Below are 21,954 nucleotides of genomic sequence, written 5' to 3'. Positions count from 1 at the left end.
CTAGTTCTTTCTGTAGATTTTATATCCTTGGACTGGCATGTCCACTTTTTCAGCACTACCTTTGAACAACACTCTACCTTAGTTTGGAAACTTCTATATTGCTATGTAAAACCTATATATAGCAACCATATCGCCCAGCTTGTCCGGAGTTTTGGGCTGGGCTGCCATCAGTATGCTGATGACACCCAACTCTATCTGTTGATGGATGGCCATCCTGACTCGGCCCCAGACACACTGATCAGATGCTTGGAAGCTGTGGCTGGATGGTTACGTGGGAGCCGGTTGAAGTTAAATCCTTCGAAGACAGAGGTCCTCTGGCTGGGACGGGACGATATGGGATTGAGGGGGCAACTCCCATCTCTTGCGGGGGTGCAGTTAGTGCCAGCACCGTCCGTTAAGAGTTTGGGTGTAATCTTCGATACCTTCCTCTCCTTGGAGGCGCAGATTGCAGTTATAACAAAGGCGGCATTTTTTCATCTCCGCCAAGCTAAGCAGTTGGCTGCTTACCTCTCTCGCCCTGACCTAGCCACTGTGATCCACACGACGGTCACCTCCAGACTGGATTATTGTAACTCGCTCTACGTGGGGCTGCCCTTGAGACTGACCCAGAAACTCCAGCGGGTGCAGAATGCTGCAGTGAGACGCCTTACGGGGTCTTCGCTGCGAGATCACATTCATCCGGTGCTATACCAGCTGCACTGGCTCCCGGTGGAGTACAGGATCAGGTTTAAGGTGCTGGTTTTAACCTTCAAAGCCCTTTACGGCCTAGGACCCTCGTACCTATGGGACCGCCTCTCCTGGTATGCCCCACAGAGGAACTTACGGTCTGCAAATAAAAAAAATTTGAAGGTCCCAGGCCACAGAGAGGTTAGGCTGGCCTCAACTAGAGCTAGGGCTTTTTCGGCTGCGGCTCCAACCTGGTGGAACGCTCTGTCACAAGAGACAAGGGCCCTGCAGGACTTGACATCTTTTCGCAGGGCCTGCAAGACAGAGCTGTTCCACCAGGCCTTTGGTCAGGGCGCAGCCTGACTCCCTCCTTTGGCAATCTTTACAAAACTTTAGTTTATGGTTGCCATCAATTTTGATTTTAATTAATTTTTATAATGTTGCACTGTCTTAGTGTTGTTAGCCGCCCTGAGCCCGGCTTCGGCTGGGGAGGGCGGGATATAAATAAAATTTATTATTAGTAGTAGTAGTAGTAGTAGTAGTAGTAGTAATTTCTCATAAAAAAAATTGTTTTCTTTAAATGTCTGTCCTTTTTTTCTATAGGCTCATTGCTAAGTTATGTCTGATCTCTTCTTCAATGATCTGAAACATTTACACTATCTTCCCTAAGGCAGTAGCCACCCCAAATCAGATATTCCCAAGCTCCTATCAGCTTTGACTCAGAAATCATTTTAAAACGCTTCACAAATTTCTTGAAGTTCAATGACGATATTCTGCTTCCAGTTTTGGTTGCAGATTCAATGGAATCGGTCTCTTTTGTACAAGTTCTGCTTGTTTGAAAACGTTCTCCAGTGCCTAAGAAAAGGAAACGCTTTGTTCCAACACTGCAATCTTATTTATGCACGGAGATTCCTCAGCGCTGCCTTCCTTATGGGGCTTCCATATGGAACAGGATGTCCTGGGATGTTCAGGTATAAGTGCTTATGTAGCAAAATTAGCACCAGCCAGGCACAAGAGGGAGATACCAGCAGGCTTGATAAAGTCCTGAGGTTTGCAGCAGTACAAAAAAATCTGGTGAAAAGGAGCCTAAGGATACACCCCCTCCAAAGGCTGAAACACTACTGTACATGGATGATTGCCTCTGCAATTCTTTTGTCATAAAAAAGTTGGTGTCAGGCTAGGATAATGGCAGAAGGAAGTTGGATGAGGAACCAGTGGAGGTTGGGGAAAGATGTGAACAAAGAGACACAAGATAAATGAAGCTAGATCAGATGATGCAAAGGAAGAAGAAGAGACAGCAAGAAGGTGAAAAAGCAACTGAGACAAACCAAGAGGCTATTTCAGAGAGTAGAATGCAAATTGTCAGTGGAGACCAGGCAAGAACAGAAGTAGAATGAGAGAAATGGCAGGACAGTTTATAGACTAGAGAAGATAAAATGAGAGGTAACATAGAAATGTGGAGTTGTGGAGGGTACATAAAGTATGAATTAACTGGCACAATATTTAACCCACACTTATCCTGTCTAGAGACGACTTTTCTACCAGAACCTCTCTTATTTCCCAGCATCCAAGAAGGTCTTGTTTCTGAGCATTTAGCAGACATCAGGTTCATTGTTTGAAATATACCTTGAAATACGGTATTCTCTTAGGCCTGTTGTAGCTGATATAAAGGATGGGTTTGTGTCTATTTTTCTATTTTGCCTGCACCAAAAAGGAGTCAGTCTGTGACTCTCTGTATCCTCGTTCTTGCTTTGCTCAGTCTTGTTTGAAAAACTGAAAAACAAACACAGACCCATCCTTGACATCAGCTCCAATAGGCCTAAGAAATCCCATTCACTATAAGTACCAATGGTCTTTTTTTTCTACATGAGCATATAGTGATTACTGACCATGCATGTTCACACAAATATAATATAGTGCACACTCTTCTGAGCATAATAGTTCTTTATAGGTGAAATAAACAAACACTACACGCAGCAGCTGCAATTTTGGCTACTAACGATTACCATTCTATTTTATTTCTTGTCTTACATATAGAAACTCTCCCTAGTAGAAATATTAGAAGAAGGAACTATGTTCACTGTGTATGTGATAGAATTAGTTGTAACAAAATACATTCTAGCACATATTTTAATGACAAAACTTGTATTCTTATATCAGATTCTTTGAAACTAAGAATGAACAAGCTGGTGTGGAAGTTTTCACAGTGTTCTGCATTGCACGATAGAACTGTACTAAAGGTTCATGGTTTGCACATTCAAAACATTGCATTCCATTTAGATGAGTGTATTTTTAAAGTGGTACAGAAGGATAGAGGCATGTGGTGTATTTTCAGAGTGGGTGTGTCACTGTGACAAGTGTTGCATGATCACTTCAACACTACAGAGAATAGGAAGTGAGTGGGCAAGCTTTTATTTCAGGTGCAAGGGCTATTTGAGAAGCCCCTGTTTTGAAAAGCATAGAATATATATATTTCTGCCTTATTATTATGTTTTCATGGCAAATGGAAGTTATTGTACAAATAGATGAATAGATAAACTCGCATATGTCAATATGGTAAGCCACTGTAGTGTAGTGGCTGGAATATTGGACCTAGACCACACAGACTCAGGTTCAACTCTGTACTCTGCCATGCTTACATTTCTCCCTGGTTTTTTGTTACAGAGGACTAGGAGCCCTTGGGGTCCTTTGGATCCCATCTGCTCTGATTTTTTTTTTTAAACTGAAGAGTGGCATGAAAGTGTCTAAATAAATAAATAGATAAGAAAATAAAGGAGATTTATATCTAAACAAACTACATCTTTAAATAGGTTTGGGCTGATAAATCAAGCAACCAGAGAACTACATATAATGCTGAATTCATGCATGGAAGTATTTCGTTCCCTGGGGCGGTCTGACTACATACAAGCTGGATAATGCTCCTTGTACATATTTACTAGTCAAAAGAAGCTAGATGCATTTTACAGTCCTGGTTACTAAATCAGTCAGATTAATTAAAAACATTTAATCAACATACTGTTGCAACTGATAATCAGAAAGCAGATTTGATTTTTAAAAGATGTCAAACTAATTGTTTTTATAAAAACTATGTCTAGGACGTACAATCTTAAAAGAGGCATTTTCCTGTTTCTCATACACAGGAAGAACATCTCTTCTAAGTTACAGCATATATGCATCATCTAAAAATGGAGAAAACATGTTTCCTTCTCAATAAATATTGATTTTACCAATTTGCTAATTTAATTTATAGATGAATCTACAAATTGACTAAAACTCATATGGTTAATTAATTAAAATTTATATTAGTGGGCTGCAATCTTATTTAGAAATGTTTATGTTTACTTCTTAAAACCTTTATAATGGTGACACAAGTTGAAAAGTTGTATAAGTTATATCCCTACATACCATTCAAGTGGCTTAAATTATTATTTCTTTTTGGAAATGATTTATTATTATTATTATTGCAGTCATTGCCCTATTTATGGAGCAGTATAATCTGCAATTCTGCATTCAGAAAATCTAAATTCTGCATTTGATAATTATTCCTTTTGGACATATTTCATGCTCACTTTGATTTGTGCGTTGAAATTGTATAGTTGTGCATTTGTTTGCATTAGACGTTTGTTTTTTGCAGAATTTGAAACTTTGGAGAAGGTGTTAGGCTAGGGGGAAAGTAGAAAGTATGTGGAGAAAGATAGGAACTGAGCCCTATAAAGAGGTACTGTACAATCAAATCCTACGTCTGGTCTACGGAATCCATATGCATATTTGTTTTCAGTTTAGCAAAAGCTGCCATCTCGTTTCAAAGTTTTTTCATCCACAGTTGCATGAGCTAAACAAGAAAGTTGAGATTCTCAGGATTCTGCCACATAATCATAGCCACACAGATTTTCAGAGCCTTATATTATGCCTCTAACCACAAAACTATATCTCTGGGTCATTGAAAAAGTTCACAGACTACCTCATAACCTCCTTCTGGTATGCTTTGTTTCATTTGGAAAGTCAAGTGTGTATTATTATTGCTGTTTCGACCTGGGGAAGTTTGACATAGTGCCTAGTTAAATAGTATAGTGCAAGAAGTTGTGATTGCCCTGTAGACAAACTGGGACTGTGGTATTTGGTCTGTCCATAGCTTTTTTCTTATGTGGAAAGTTCCATCCTTTCAGTTCTTTAAATAACATATTGATAATATTTATGCCATGGCTGACTGCTTTTCCATAAAGTTTACCAATTATAGAAAGCTACTGCAGACATCATAGGTTTTGTAGCTATAAATATAAGTTATTGGTGTCTAGTCATCAGAAATGTCCGCCAAACTCATGTTTAACCAAGTTGCTCCTTGCATATCAACTAGTGTGATGTTTTAGCAAAGACTGAAAAGTACAACTTTGATTGTTTTAACAGTTATCTTATTGACTGACTACTTATGTATATTCGAATTGTATATATATGCAAAGAAAGAGCAAGTCACACAATCATGCGGTTCATGTGTAACAACCAAAACTTTAGTTGCCCAATGAAACTGAGCCTCAGAGTCTCACTCTGCCCTTTCCTCACCATTTAGAGGCAGGTTCTTGAACTGTTTAGTGCAAAGGTCGGCAACCTAAAGCCCATGGGCCAGAAGCGGCCCATGAGTCTCGCTTAACCGGGCCATGAGCCGCCCCCGAACTGCTTGGTGAGTCCCTGCATGCTGTGCTAAACCAGTGCAGGGAAGGGACTCTGTTCCGCTGTTCTGGAAATAGTGTCTGCGTATGTCCACAGCGCCGAAAATCGCTACTGTGCAGGCGCAATTTTCGGCATCTGGGCATGTGCAGAAACGATTTCTGGCACCACAGACATGCGCAGATGCGATTTCTGGCATCACACTGAGCCAGTATAGCCCATGGAGGATCTCCGCAGGAGTGATCTGGCCCATGCCCCATAAGCCTTGCCGATCCCTGGTTTAGTGTATGGTGCAGTGTAGCTTATATGCTGCAGCACTGTAAAATCTCAATTTTTATACCCTGCCCTTCTGGTGCAAAAGCACCACTCAATTACTACATCTCCCCTCACCTCATCTGCTCCTTTCCTAGTTCTAATGTTCTTTTGTTAGCTGATCATCAGAACTGACTGATTGTGTTGAAAGGCACAATGTGTGTGCTGCTGACTGTAAAAAGATACATTCTGTTGCATAAGTGTGTGTGTGGGGGAATCCCTGTATATATGGTTAGGATTGCACTGCAGCTTACTTTGGATCCAACTTGGCATTTTAAAAATTATTTTTAAAGTTATATTTGCAAAGACAGTTTTGATCATTTTTATATAGTCCTGGAATGAGAAAGAAATTGTCTTTCTGTAGTTAGATCCCCAGCACCTTCTGTGACCAAAAAGCCATCGTGTGTGTGTGTGTGTGTGTGTGTGTGTGTGTGTGTGTCCCATGTTTCCTCTAAAACTTAGGCAAAAATGATGGCAGTTTTCAATTTTGTCAGAATTTTAAAAACATAATGGGACTTCTGTTTCCACTTCTCCCCGCCCCCCTGGATGCTCCACCAATCTGCTCTGGATAGTCCCCCAAATCCTCTTGAACTGGTTTTGAGGGTGCATGTAGGGTGTAGCCTGGAAGGGACAGAAGAGTAAGGTCTGATGTTCACGTGGAAGTTCCTTGTGCCAGTGGAGCCTCTACATTAAATACAGCCCTAGATCAGTAAACTATTGAGCTGTGAAGCTGACATTCAGCCCATAGATATATCTATCGTATGTACAATTTACTTTTACAGTACATGGAACATGTCTTCTTGCTGTCTTTACACTTGTGCTGAAGTGTTGCACATCCTTTCATGCATCTGTAAAACATCTCTGCAGGATTTGGAGATGGCATCACTTGTCATCAGCACAGGTTTCCGTTCTCCAATTTCAAGTGTCTATCTCGCGTTTTCAGGCCTCAGGATAAGAAGAATCTGTGCAAGTTTGTTTCCACACTCTGCTCTGATAATGAACTCTTTTATCAAGTAACCTAACCCTAGGCTTTCAGAAACATGCATGCATTGTTGCACTACACATTACTCAGTATGTTAAGCTCGTGAGTTGCAGCACTGAGAACCAGCATGAACCCCAAAGTTGTTTAATCTGCCCCATCCTTTGAAACATGTTGATTAAATCCTGTCCATTCCTGTTAGTTGTTTCTGCCACTAGAGGAAAAAAACAATCAAAGTCAACATCTTCAGCTTGCTTGCTTTCTACCCTTTGCCATGTTTACTATGTCACTGTGCGCAACTGGGACATTAATGCACCCAGAAATGTTCTATTTAACTGCTCACAAATAGTTGTTCTGATATTTCAACACTGTTGTGTCTGTTGGCTTCCAGGAGAACTTTCAGATTTTATAACTCATATAAAGGAGTGGTTGTCTTATTTTGGACACAGAAAGGAATGATACAGTAATTTCAATAAACAGTTAATAAACCCTGTTGAATCTTTATTTTCTAGTGCTAGTAATATGGAAGAGTTTTCTCTACAGTTTCTACCATGGAAGGATTATTATTTATGCAATCTGGGATTCAAAAAGGCCTTTCATTAATAGTTTGCTGTTCTTTCAGATTTATAAGCTAAAAAATGATAATTTCAAGTCACCCACAAAAGGATAGGGTTCTGGGAACTTCATCAGCTGTACAGTACACACTTGCGGAGGAAGAGGAGTGGGGGGGAGCACACCGCCCCCAGCAGCGCGATCCCGGTGGGGTGCCATCACGGCTGCCCCCTGCCTGCACTGGGCACCACGCCACACCCCCAGGACCCGCATCACACCCCGGCGGGCGGTGCACCACACCCCTGGGACACACACCAGCCCCGCCCCCTCCTGCTCTCCAGCCCCCCCCCCCCCCCGTGCCGGAGCATGAAGCTCCGCCACTGACAGTACAGATTTCCATTTTGAGCCTTGTCTGTGTTCATAGCAGCTTGCCTTGAACCTCTTCCACACATGCCTTTAAAGAAACTCACCTTGACATCTATTCATAAAGTCTCAGAAGAGAGAATTCTCTTTTTGAATGGTTATTTGGGCTTGTTCTACAAAGTACTTGGCCTTCTACAGAGGCCAACTTCAGAAGGCAGGTAGCGCAAAATGTTCTATGAGAGTGATTTTTTGAAGAGCATAGAAAGAATGTGTACCACCATAGAATGGAACTGTTCTTGTACATCTGAATGAATATACTGCCCTACCACCATTAGTAGACTCATTTTTAACTTGTTTATAACTTTACTGTTCTTTCTAGTGAAAGTAAGGCAGTCATCACCCTACCCCCTAACATAAAATAATCAAAGATTTTTTTTTAATAAGTGGATTAGAACTAATCTTAAAACAGCAACTACCAAAATAACATAACTAAAATCCAATTGGAAGAAGTGGGATTTAAAGGCTTTTTTTTTTAATACTGGTACTCATTGGTGCCAATCACATGTCCCTAGGGAGGAGTTCCATAAGTTAGGAGCTACCACTGAGAAGGGCCTGTCTTCACTAGGAAGAACAAGTAATTTACAGGTAAAACAAAATTCCCATTTTCAGAACTTTGGAGGCACTTTAAAAATTTGGGGAGGGGAGCAGTGGTAAATATAAAAAGCATATAGGAGTCTTTTATATGATGTTAAAAATAACATTGCCTTTTCATTAATTGTTTTGTTTGCAGGAGAGTTTGACACTGTACAGAGCCCTTCAACACCAATCAAAGATCTGGATGAAAGGACGTGTAGGAGTTCTGGGTCAAAATCAAGGGGCAGAGGGCGGAAAAATAACCCATCACCCCCTCCTGACAGTGACTTGGAGGTATGTGCTTGAGAAATGCAGGAACAGCAACAACAATTACATTAAGACATGGTTGTATTAAATGTAGCTCTGCATTCTCTGTACTGGCTACACTACACTTTCCTGCTCTACCTAGATGCATCAGTAAATTTCCTGATACCCTACTAAGTTACCTAATTTAGAATATTTATTTTACTTGTGTTTATTTTATTTCAAAATAAAATAGTTAACATTTCAGCCTGTAACTTCTAGGACTTCCTTTTTACTGTTAAGAAGGTGCTGTTTGTCCCATCCGTGCAAATTGCTACAACCAGACAGATCAGTTCAGCATAGTCTAGATTTCCCATTCTTTGTTCCAACCAGTATACAGTGGTGCCTCGGGTTAAGTACTTAATTCGTCCCGGAGGTCCGTTCTTAACCTGAAACTGTTCTTTACCTGAAGCATCACTTTACCTAATGGGGCCTCCTGCTGCTGCCGCGCCGCCAGAGCACAATTTCTGTTCTCATCCTGAAGCAAAGTTCTTAACCCGAAGTAATATTTCTGGGTTAGTGGAGTCTGTAACCTGAAGCATATGTAAGTTGAAGCGTATGTAACCCGAGGTACCACTGTTTATTGGTGGTTTCTTACAATTATTTCTGTTCCGTGCTGTCTGCTGGGGGATTATAACTTGTCTTTGGTTTCCCTACTGTTTTATGTCCACTGATGTTTGTCAATGCCTCTGTTTCAGCGCGTATTTGTTTGGGATTTGGATGAAACTATCATTGTCTTCCATTCACTTCTTACAGGATCTTATGCACAAAAATATGGAAAGGTATGTGACTCATAAATTCAAATTCAAAACACTAATCCTACAAGTTGCTTTTGTTGTGATACAATTTTTGTGTATTGCCACTGTTAATCCACTTGTGAATCATGATTTTTGAACCTTGCAACAACCTCACAGTATTTGGTGGCATTTTCATATTCTTGATTGGTGCTTCTTGTATCTTCATAGTGTATTTCTCCTGTCTGTGACTTCCGGCAGATCCATTTTGCTTCCGCTCCCCACCCCACCCCCAGGCCTGTGCACTCAGAAACTCAAGATTCCATTATTACCAAGGCTACCTGGGTTTTTTGTGGCTCATTGGCCAGGGATAAATTCTTTCAATTTTATTAAATGTTTGAGGACAGTTTCAGCACAGGGATAAAATACATATTCTAAGTATTCTGCATATGGGTAGTATCTGGAAGAAACACTCTGCAGTCCACCTATTTCTTAAAATGAAGTTCTGCTACTTAGAGAGTGTCTGCATAGCATCAGTGTAAAGAAATATTCTCTTAAGCCGAATGCAGAGATTTTAGGGAAGACAATTTTAGTAATTTTATTACTTTTCAAATTGTGCCCCAGTGTAATTTGAAAAAAGGGTACCATATAAAGGAGCTTTATTAGTACATGTCCTTATTTAGTTGTATTGGGGGGAATATTTAAAGCTTTTCTCCTGATGCCACTACATAATATTAAACCATTTAATTTTGGCATTAAGAGAGGGGCAGTCTTTTGAAAGGATTCAGGCTCCTTTCCTCAGCCTGGCTCCTCAAAACTATAAGTGTTGGTTCTCCTGAGATATTTTTACTTTGTCTCCTAAGAGGCATTCACTAGTAGATGGCCCAATCTAGCACAGAAGTCCACAGACAGACTGTCTGGCTCCAATTTATGCCCACTGCTAACATAACCGAAGGCATTTGTATTTTGATATAGGGAAGTGTTATAGTTGATCTAGCTTCTCTTGCAATGCTGGCAATCTCTGGCTAAGTGCCATGTTCTCAAGAACCAATGAACTAAGAAGTGTTTTGTTTGGTTTTTTAATCAACAATACATCGGGGGGGGGGGTTAAATGGCTTACAGGGATGGGGAGGGTAATAATGCAGAACCATGCTTCGGATTTCCAGTGCAATTCTAACCATATTTTCTCAGAGTCCCCCTGTGCTCAACTACTTACTAAGTGCATTCAGAATTGCAGCATCAACCTCTCTTGCAGTAATTTCACTACTGAATATAATTAAAACACTTGTTTCTCGGCTTCTTCCTAACTTGCTTTCATACTTTATTTTAAACTGAGGGTCATTTCATGCATCATATTTATCAGATAGCTGCAACCATGTGAAATTTGCTTCATGTGTGATTCACACTCACCTTGAAATAAAAGCTTCTGCAATTTTCCACTGATCTGCTCCTACATCAGCCCCATGTATTATTCAGCACAAAATAAACTGATTTAATAAATGTTTAAATGACCACAAGAAAAATTCTATCTGATCCCCAAAATAAAGCTTTGACTGTTATTCTTAGGATTCCCCCCCCCCCAATTCCTACCTTACTCTTTGGCATCAACAATAACCATGTTTCTCCATCCCCAATCCCACTAAATATACAAGCAATACATTGTTTTGTATATACAGGCATTGTTATAGCAGTTATTATAAACATTATTGTATACAGGTAATGAAGCTCACTGGATGACTTTGGGCCAGCCACTGCCCCTCAGCACGTTGTTGCCTATTGTTACCACCTTGTGCTCCGTGGAAGAAAGTTGGGATACTAATGTAATACATTAATCAAATAAATAACTGTTATATACAGATGCATAAAACAATGCATATAATTTCACAAAAATATTTAGAGAGGTGTGTGTGTGTGATGCAGAAATATAGTAAAGCATGGGACTCTCATATGCACCATACTTATACATTTTGTGTGTATAATTTGGACTTTTTTTTAAAAAAAAAGAACCAATCCATCAATGCACAAGTGGTTTGGACATAAGCAGGCACTTGTTGTAACAGGAGTTCCAATAAAGGCAAAATTTGAGTCATCAGGAACATCTCAAAATCAGTGTTTAGAACTCAGTTCTTCTCCATCTTTAATAAAATTTCATTTCCTCTGCCAGCTGTTTTCCCACATGTGAGAGGAAATACTGGACCTGCTAACTCCCATGTGGTAAGAGGCCAGTAAATCCTCAAACAGTAGGGAGTTTGAGATACTCTTCAGGATCAGAAGTGATTGAGTTATCTGCATATACTTATCCCTTTTCTTGGAATTGTAGACAAGAATCCTATTTGTGAGGCATCATCTCTACCCTAGCAGCTGGAGAGGGAATGATTAACCCTTACTTTCACAGTGGCGAACCTCAAAACCTGAACTCTTACCTTGGGTCAGAACCCCTGCAGTGCTGGGTTGCCATTTGTTGAAACAGAACATGTGACTTTGTATTGACTCCTCTATTGCACATATAACATGTCATCATAGGGGTTCTGACCTCTGAGTGAGAGTAGGATTCTACCATGTCCCTTCCATGCCCCTACCTCCTCTCCCCCAGCCTTATACTAGCAGTGGGCTCTCAACAGTGCAAAGCTGTTGTTATACTAATGCATTTTTCCAGTTGTGGTGTGCTTCAGTACTGCAAGGGAGGTTGGAAGCAATCCCATCCTTCCCCTAGATAAGAACACTCTGTTAGTAATTTAATTTGTTTGATAATTGTTTTTAGTCTTACAAAAGAAATTAGATATGTTTTCAAACCAGACAGTGCTGTCACTACTTCACCATTGAGATCTCAAATTAATGGTTCTTTAATTTCTTTTCTTTGCAGCATTTTCACATAAAATAAAATATCTATAGTTATAATACAATTATTGTATTTTAATTAACTAGATTGTTTGCATTTATAATTCATGTGACATTAGCTTCCGAGCTGCTTAACATACATTAACAGCAGACTTTTTCTGTTGTGTAGATATCTATTTATAATTGCATCTAAAAGTAAATTATACCATTTCTGGCCATAATTACATGCAAATAAATCTATTTCAGTCTACAGGGCTTCTACATACATAATGCACAGAATTACCACTTTTAAGAGTTCAGTTTAATCTACTCATAACATGTTAAGGAAATCCATATTCATTCCATTTTCCTCCCCAAGGATCCACCTGTGGCAGTGACTCTTGGACTTCGAATGGAAGAAATGATTTTTAATCTTGCAGATACACATTTATTTTTCAATGACTTAGAGGTATGTATCTAAAGAATGTATATTAGCCTACCTATATCCTAGCATCTAACCCCTTGTTTACTGCAAGTTATCAGTAGCTAGAAATCAAATCTTACAGAAGTAGGTTTGTAGCGTATATCCCCTTGTCAGGGGTTTCTTCTGTTGTTAGCCTGGCAGAAGTGTTTGAAAGTGAATGATAGCCGACAGTGATATTTATTAATTGCCAAGTACCTACTACAATTAGGTACTACTGTATACAGAAATTAAAACCACAACTTTCAGGTTTACAATCTATAATGGAGGGTTTAAGTATCTCAAGATCTCAGTTAAAAACTGGATTATTCCACTGGCCCAAATATGCTTATCTAAGTGAATTTAAAAATAACCCTACTTTTAAAAAAGAAAAAAAAAGTGAAGGGGACCCCTTAGTATTTTGTTTGTGTTTAAATCCTTGGTGGTTGTTTTTTCTCTTCCCTATCTCTTCTGAAAACTTCTACCAAACTACTTTTTCAAGGGAAATACCTTTCTCAATTATTCAGTGCTGTGGCTTCTGGATTTACCAAGAATTTACACAGTTTTAAAGTGACAATATTATACTTTATTATGAATCTCTTGTTTCAGGGACAGATTTCTTACATTTCAGTATAATTGTCTTCTACAGCAGTATGATAGCTAAATTTCCATCTTGGACTAAGCCATGGTTTAGTGAGATGTGCATGAGCAGGAAGTTGTTGCTGCTAATCTCTGGATTGCATGTTCCCTTCCTCCCATATGGCCAGGATAAGAACTCTGGCAGTTTTTACCTTCACTTGGCTTGTTCAGCTAAACAGAATTTCTGTGCTGGTTTGTTTTGGAACTGATCAGAGTTTGTTTTATACCACAGTCCTTGGTCTGGGTGGCAGGACAAGCTGATATTCAGGCAAACTGGAAAAAAGCTGCTTGGATTTCTCCCATGCATACAGGAAGGCAAGGGGTGAGCAAGTGAGTCCAAGGGTCACAGTGGCTCCTTCTTGCTCACACATCTCACTAAAGTATGGTTTAGTGTGTTGTGTGAACCAGTCAATTCAGTATTCTTCCTGAACAGGAGGTGGCAAGCTCTGAAAATAAAAAGGGAAGATACTTGTCATGTGACACACTGAAGACATTTTTAAAAATAAATTAGTATCACTATCATTTTATTTACCTGTGTTTTGAATGAATATTCTTATGACACCTATCAACACATGGGTCCTCCCATAGTGAGTGACTCTTCAGAGATATAAATGGTCACTCCTGATTAATGAAAGCCCTACTCCATGTTAGCCCACTTTTTTAACTTTTGTCATTTCATTAAATGTTACTTTGCTAGTAAGATAATTTGAAGATGTAGTTGATGCAGTACTTGGAAAATGCCAGAAGTGACCTATTCAGAGAGATTACATTACAGAATATGAATCCCTTTTAGGCAAAATAAAATAATCTTTTCTTTAATGTTAAAAGATTCTGTTGCTTGTGGCAGTTTTATGATGAGCTGTATGAAAATATTTTAAAGTAATTGCTTGTATAGGTTATATTTAGAAGTTGTACTGATAAGTGCGAGTAAGTTTCATATATGTCTCATTGTAAATCATGAAAATAGTCAACCTACACTGCATTTTTTACTATCAGAGAAGACATTTCTCGTATGCTTGGAAGATAATCCATACCAATTTTACTCTTGATTCCAGCAGATAATGGTGAATGGGAGTTGTTGTTCACCCTCAAGACTGTAACTTCTCAGATCTGCTACATAATAGGATTTTTGTTTTTACTGCAGTGAGTCATTGTTTTTATTGGATAATGAAATTACTGACAATTCCAAAAGGATCATTTTTGTGGGTCATCCGTAGGTTTTGCACTCCTTAGTAAAAATGTCAAGTTCTGAACATTCCTGTAAGGAACTTGTTGCACTGAGACATGAATTAAGTTAATGTTACTGCATTCAAAATCAGTTATTGTACATGAATTTGTAAACACACAGTAATGGAAAATATATTTTATCTTTCTTAGTTTTGAACTTGCACAGCCAGTGGTCCACTGTGACTTGAGTATAGCCAGTTCTGTAGCTGTTTTGAAAGGTATTTTACCTTAAAATTAAAATTAACAGAGAGTTTTTTTACCACTTTTATCCCATCTCTATTACAATCAAACAACAATACCCTGATGTTATGCTAGCAGCCTGTTCATTTCCACTGGGAATGGGAGGGAATTAATTTAGGCTGATGTCCTAAAAGCACTTGGATTACATACTGAATGAACTATGTACAGTGCTAACTTCAGTAGAATTCTACAGGTCCAAGTACATTTAGGAATTTAGCCTAAATTCTAGATGGCTCATCTGGGACTTGATGCAAACTACTGCATTTATTTATTTATTTTGCAGATTTTTCTCTTGTTACCTTGCAAAAATGGTAATAATTGAGTTGAGAATAAGTCTGGGGGACGCATGTGCATGGAGCACAACAACTATTATCTAACACATTCCTGTTAATGTTCAGCCATGCATAACAGGAAGTAGGTAACAAAGTAATGTATTAAAAGGTTGAGCCGTAGCACCACAGAAGGTGAAAAAATAGGCAACCCACTTTTTTTATCCTGTGATAATCCTATAGAGCAGGGGTGCCAACTTGAATAAAATATTGTGGGGGCGCAGGTAAGCCCAGCCCCTGGCCCACATAATTGATCACATGACGCAGTGCACATGCACCATTTTAATGGGAATGCCCATAAACTTCGTGGGGGCCCAGCCCCCTCAAATATTTTGTTGTGGGGGCCAAATCCTCCACAGCCCCTAGGAGTTGGATCCTATGATATAGAGCATTCCTTCAGAAACAAACAAACAAACAAAAAACAAGGCAAAAGAGAGAGAAAATAATTTCCCTGGTACTTTTGATCCACATCATATATTCAAGATAGCGGTTTTCAGAACACAAGAAAAAAAGAAGCATATGAGCAGAGAAATAACTCCTTCATTGCTATTTTTTAAATTAAATTGTCACACATTTATCACTGGGATTTTAACAGTGAATGTTCCACTACTGTACTCTAGCAGCAAGACTATATATTATACAACTTCTGTCTTACATAATAATTTTTCATACTGATGTTCCATATGCCTGCATGTCCTCCTGTCCTCACTGGTGTTGGTGAGAGAGGTACCCCGGAAAAACTAAGAGGGATAAAATGATAATAGGCCATATGCGGAGAATCAATGGATTGTATTCAGCTCAGTCTTACTCAGAATAGACCCATTTAAATTAATGAACCTAAGTTATTTATGTCTTTTAATTTCCAGTAGGTATCCTCTGATGAGGACTAGCATTGAACACCATCCTGCAACCTTTTGTATGGGACAGAGCTGCTCTAAAGCCTTAATCCCAAAGAACCAGATAGGGGGAAGCACCTCAAAGCTTTTGGTGCCTTTGTGACATTACTAGCCAAAAAGTCAGTTCCACCACTCTTCTCATGACTGCTTCTCATTAAGCAAAGAGAATGCTAGGGTGGGATATTGCAGGAGCTACCAACGTGGAGGAACTATGTAATTCCGCAACAGAAACAATCCTAACCAGCTGATGTAGGTTTGGAGAAAAGATAGTAAGTTAAGGGTTAAGGCAGAGGTTAGCTCCCTTCCTAGAACTAAGAGAAGGAGGAGTTGTGAGTGCTGTAATCTTGACTACCTCACTGGAGTTTCCTAGCCCTGCAAATGATAAAAGATGCTGCAGATTGTATGGGAGTATGAGAGTGAGTGATTGAAGAGGAAGGAGCAGGAACCACCAGCAACCAGCAGAGCCTGTGTCCACATACTAATGGGAAGAGGTATTGAGGATTGTGAGGTGCAAGATCCTTGTGGGGGAAACATCAAGACTATTGTGCTAACTTTCCTGTGAGTTTACCATTGGCAGCTCACTCACCTACCCAAATGATGCCTTTTTTGCAGTGCTTGGGGAAGCCATTCAACTAAAAGAAAATACAAGGTCAGGAAGGAAATGAGACAAAAAGACCCCCCAAAACAATGATTGTCAAACATATTAGATACTGAACAATATTAGAAATGACTACGAGCACTTAGATATGAACAAAAGCTTATATAACTACAGCCGTACCTTGGAAGTCGAACGGAATCCGTTCCGGAAGTTGGTCCGACTTCCAAAACGTTTGGAAACCAAAGTACGACTTCTGGCAGGAAGCTTCTGCAGCCAAGCGAAAGCCCCATCAGAAGTTCGGCTTCCAAAAATAGTTTGCAAACCGGAACAGTTACTTCTGGGTTTGTGGCATTCGGGAGCCAAAATGTTTGAGAACTAGGCTGTTCGAAAACCAAGGTCCGACTGTACTATATACACACAACTGAGTGATAGTGAAGGATGTGAGAAAGTGGGGGTTTTGCCAGATGAAGGGTGGGGAAACCCATAAAAATGCTAATTGCACAAGGATTCACCTGTTCTTAGGACAGGTTTCCGTACAGCTTCTAGTGTAATGGACCATGTCCATGGAGAGAGAAAGAAGGGCGAGATGGAACTATACAGCGAGAGGCAAGAGGGCCCAAGGGAAAGAGAAAAGGAGAAAGATGACATAGGAAAGGTGATAGAGGAAGCAGATGCTAAGGGAAGAGAAACAGGGCAGGACTAGTTTGGTAGGAAACTGGGACTTGGATGGAAGAAGAAAAATCTGATGATAGTTGGATATGGAACTTGTATTCCCATTCAGTTGTGGTGAATCTTAATAACCATTTCAACACTTTACACCAATACATAACAGCCAGACTATTCAGCTGGGGAGAGAGCCTTCTAAAGAACGCCCTAACCCTGGGAAGAACAGTAGGGCAAATCAGTGGTAAATGTCTTCTATGTTGTTAGAGGCCTTCATTGATACATTCCCTTTTTGTGTTTCACATAAACTTCCAAGAGGGTGCTGGACCATATTGCCAAATCAAAACTTGATATAGCAATCTACAGGATTCAGTATAAGAGAAAGTCAGTTATGCAGTTCTCAGAGAGACCCTATCCCTGAAACAAACATTCCCACAATGGAAAAAGGACGTTAATTAAGGCATTTATATACCACTTAATGGGACACGGGTGGTGCTGGTACGCGGATGGCGCTGTGGGTTAAACCACAGAGCCTAGGACTTGCCGATCAGAAGGTTGGTGGTTCGAATCCCCGCGATGGAGTGAGTTCCCATTGTTCGGTCCCAGCTCCTGCCAACCCAGCAGTTTGAAAGCATGTCAAAATGCAAGTAGATAAATAGGTACTGCTCCAGCGGGAAGGTAAATGGCGTTTCCGTGCACTGCTCTGGTTCGCCAGAAGCTGCTTAGTCATGCTGGCCACATGACCCGGAAGCTGTACACTGGCTCCCTCAGCCAATAAAGCAAGATGAGCGCCGCAACCCCAGAGTCGGCCATGACTGGACCTAATGGTCAGGGGTCCCTTTACCTTTACCTTTTTACCACTTAATCACTGGCATTTCAGACACCTGTCTTGGGATCAAATGGGCAGCCAGTAGAAGCTTTTAAGCACTGGAGTTACATGCTGGCCCCATCAGTAATCTAGCAGCAGCAAACTAAACAGATAAAGTTGGTGCCAAAGAGTGGCAAAGCAAGCTGGGGCTGATCCTTTTCTCCTCGCTTAGTTAGAACCCATCTTCATGGTGATGTTCCCATGCCTATACCTACATTTGGTGGGCATATTGTTTTAAGTTCCAGAAGAGCTGAATCTGTAGTAGGAAGAAAAAGAGTATCTTAGGAACACCAGCCCTCCTGATAGGAAGTGTTAATTTTTAATATAACCCATAAATATGAGACCTTTATTGCTAAACTCTACAAAATCTGCCATAACATTTGCTTGAAAAATATATAAACAAGAATTTCAGACACAGTTGAGTATAACTAGGCCTAATCTGTTCTGAACTGGTCTACTTTTGAGATTGTGGAATTTTATTTATGGGAAACATGGCTATTTCTCTCAAAGGGTTAATATAAGTGACCTTCAGAATTAATAAACCTATGGAACATTAAAAAAAGAAAATGAGGAAAAAACCCTGAAAATGTATCACCAGTCACTTCTACACACACACACACACCCCAAGTCTCTGGTGCAATAAACCTGGTAGCCTCACCAGCCTTTAAAAAAAAAACAAGTTTTTTTCAGCTGTCATTACAGTAAGCATGTTTTGAAGCAATTGCTGAAAGAGCATTAAATCTTGATGTAATGAGAAAGGTTGTAGCCTTTTCACTATATGGAAAGGTTGAAAGTGCTGTTGGCTACCAGAGCAGTCTAGAATTCCAAGTACAGCAATTAATTCAGGAACACCCCACTTTGGAAGGAATTGTTGGGGTGGATTCTGTGAAAAGAATAGTAGCCTTGCTTGTGAGAACTTAAATGTGCATATTCTGCCATCTTCTGGCAGTACAAGTACTACTCAGTATTAAGATCTTTTAATGTCTTAGAACTCTACCACATTATGTAAATATTGCAAACAAGGTATCAAATGTTATTTTTAAAGAAATACTTTTTCAACAGGAATGTGATCAAGTACATATAGATGACGTTTCGTCAGACGACAATGGACAAGACCTAAGGTAAGCAATGCCTTTTTTAAAAAAAGAATTACATAAGCACATTTTTATAGGAAGTAAAAAGTATTCACTTTTGCATATTTTGGGTGTTTGCAGTACCTACAGTTTTGCAACTGATGGCTTCCATGCAGCTGCAAGTAGTGCAAACCTTTGTCTGCCAACAGGTGTAAGAGGAGGAGTTGACTGGATGAGGAAGCTGGCATTCCGTTACAGAAGAGTAAAAGAATTATATAATACTTACAAGAACAATGTAGGAGGTAAGAATTTAATTATTTAGAAATGTCCGTAACATCTATACTCTAAAATTCTTCTGAAAGAGAATTATAATCTCCCATTCATCTTATTGTTGGGTGGGGGGAGGGTGTTGGAAAAAAATCTGAGCTATCTGCTGGTTTGTATTTATACAAGAAAATTGGACAAATAAGAAAAGAGAAGGAAGTTGGTCCTTCACTGGAAGTCTCCAAGCAGAAGACTGAACAACCGTCTGTTGGGGATGCTCCAGTCCTGAATTTCCTGTACTGAGCAGGCAGTTGCACTGAGATGACTTATAAGGCTCTCCCTCCAACTCTGTAATTCTATATAACATTAAGGCATTTATTACTGCAGTTTGGAACTGAACTACACATTCTGAACTATCAACTCCTGTAGCATTTCCCGCACCATACATCTCTTAGCCTTTTTCTAATGTGCTTTTTTATCTTATTTGTACAGGGAGTGAGCTATTTACATGGGATGTTTGTTGGGGGAACATCCACATCTTTTAGGAACATAGGAAGCTGCCTTGTACTAAGTCTGACTGTTGGTTCATCTGACTTAGTATTGCCTACACTGATGGGCAGCAGCTCTCCAGTATTTCAGGCAAGAGTCTCTCCCAGCCCTACCTGGAGATTCCGGGGATTGAATTTGGGACCTTCTATTTGTGAGGGAGATACTCTACCACTGAGCTACAGCCCTTTATTTCACACCTGCTGTCTAAAGTGGTATACACCACCTGAGGCTCTACTATGTAGCCCTATACATGCCTCTCTCATGCATATATGTGCAGGAGACTGGGCTTGCCCCTTTAGCTCTACTCTGCTGAGTCTTACTGCTGCAACACTACACACTTTGCCTGCAAATAATTTCAAACGGCAGACAATTCTGCAGAAGGGGATTAAGTGACAGTGAAGATCTACATGTGAATAGCTGCTTTCAGGAAGGATGCTGGACTTGGCACACTGGATTTTATTGCCAATGAGGAGAATGGAAACAGGTGGAGATTAATCCCTTAATAACCTGACCATCCTGGCTTCTGATAACCCTCAACACTTGCTTTGTTGCTTGAGACCATCTGCTGAGTAGCAACATCTACCAGGGAACCACCAAGCGGAGGAAATTATGCTGAACTCTAGACTGTTTGGGAACTTCCTGCCCCATTTAAATATAAATAGCCCACTGCCACAGGCAAGCAGACCACCCCATCTTCTTGGATATTCATGTCTGGATACATAAGTTGCGAAGGCAACACCCTTTTTAGTTTAGCGGTTGTTTGTGGTGTATATGGGAGGGACTCCTGGATAAGAGCAGGGAACTGCACCTATGCTCAGGTGAATGCCAGATAGTGGGGACCTTCAGCTGGGTTGAGAAGCTAGCCAGAGTTGGTAGCTATCTATTCTTTATTGTATATATGATGAGCACCTCAGGGTATACATTGTTGTTAGAAAAACTGAGGAGTGCTCTGTGAAGAGGTTCAAGGTATAGTTACCTTGGTGGGTTTCAGATTGTATAGATTTACTTGGGATGGTTATGAGTTGGTAGTGGTGGAGAGGTGTGTGGGATTGACTGGTCTTAAGTTAGTAGGGTGATTTTGTATGTTTTTAAATGGATGTTGAGATTTGATGTTGTGAGGGTGGAGTAGAACTTTAGGTGGTGATTTTTGTCTGGTTTGGTGTAGAGGCGTCCATAGAAAAGCCCTGATACCAGTGACTACAGTCAGAGAAAGATATGGCATAGGTGGGATATTTAATTTTATTTATCTATTTATTATGATGTTACAGTTATAGACCATCCTGTATCAGTTATAGTTATATGGAGGTAGGTCCATTCCACAGTAAAATAAAGTAACATTTTTAAAATGTGTACATTTTCTTTTGTATATCAGGACTTCTTGGCCCTGCAAAAAGAGATGCATGGCTGCAGTTAAGAGCAGAGATTGAAGCTCTCACTGACTCCTGGCTAACAAATGCACTTAAATCACTATCAATTATTAGCACAAGGTGAGTATGTGTTTAATTTTAAATGCCAGTTGCAAAATAGCTTTCTGAAGCAAGGCAAAAGTAATTTTTTAGGCAAGCTGATATTTTAGTAGAACTGTTAGGAAGGCAGCTATCTCACTTAAAAATTGTCTATATTGGGTTGCTCCAGGTTTTTATATAAGACTTCTCCCCCATCCGTATCCGAAGCTGCCGAGGATTAACCCTTAGTCCTTTTCTGTGCAGCACATATGTTCTCCCACTGAAGGTCTAACTATATTGCGACACTAATTGTATCACTTGCAATTACATTAATTACAGTGACAGGGTTATTTTTATTGACACTGCTGCATGTGGAGAGCAGAGATTTAACCTTATCCTTCCCCACTTCATTCTCAATGAAAATATCAACATGAAGTTAGACTTAGCAGAGAAAACTCCTACAGATGCCAATATGCTATGCTGGGCCATCAAAAGGTTGCAGTAGTTTTCCAAATGAGCCACAAAAATGACATCAGCGTATGCTAATTCCCCCACCCCTCTTCTGATCTGCAAACTATTCTACAGAAGGGAATTAAGTGATAGTGAAGATATAGGACAAAGGGACTAAGAATTTTTCATCATAGTATTATCAGAGTTGTTTCAGTATCTAAATAAGCTTTGG

At 39.9% G+C, this 21,954-nt stretch overlaps 1 protein-coding gene across 17 annotated transcripts in view; it reads left to right on the top strand.

Moving 5' to 3' along the window:
* Nucleotides 1-21,954, top strand: part of EYA4 (EYA transcriptional coactivator and phosphatase 4) — a 110,499-nt gene that overhangs the window by 80,710 nt on the left and 7,835 nt on the right. For all 17 annotated transcript variants that reach the window (XM_079970654.1, XM_079970661.1, XM_079970657.1 and 14 more), the window contains 6 exons: nucleotides 8,325-8,461; nucleotides 9,169-9,252; nucleotides 12,401-12,490; nucleotides 19,004-19,062; nucleotides 19,156-19,316; nucleotides 21,200-21,314. In XM_079970654.1, the coding sequence (XP_079826780.1) occupies nucleotides 8,325-8,461; nucleotides 9,169-9,252; nucleotides 12,401-12,490; nucleotides 19,004-19,062; nucleotides 19,156-19,316; nucleotides 21,200-21,314 (646 nt within the window). The remainder of the gene's footprint in view (nucleotides 1-8,324; nucleotides 8,462-9,168; nucleotides 9,253-12,400; nucleotides 12,491-19,003; nucleotides 19,063-19,155; nucleotides 19,317-21,199; nucleotides 21,315-21,954) is intronic.

This window comes from Podarcis cretensis, assembly GCF_951804945.1.
Source record: "Podarcis cretensis genome assembly, chromosome: 3".
NCBI lineage: Eukaryota > Metazoa > Chordata > Lepidosauria > Squamata > Lacertidae > Podarcis > Podarcis cretensis.
This window is presented reverse-complemented; position numbering and strand designations above follow the sequence as displayed.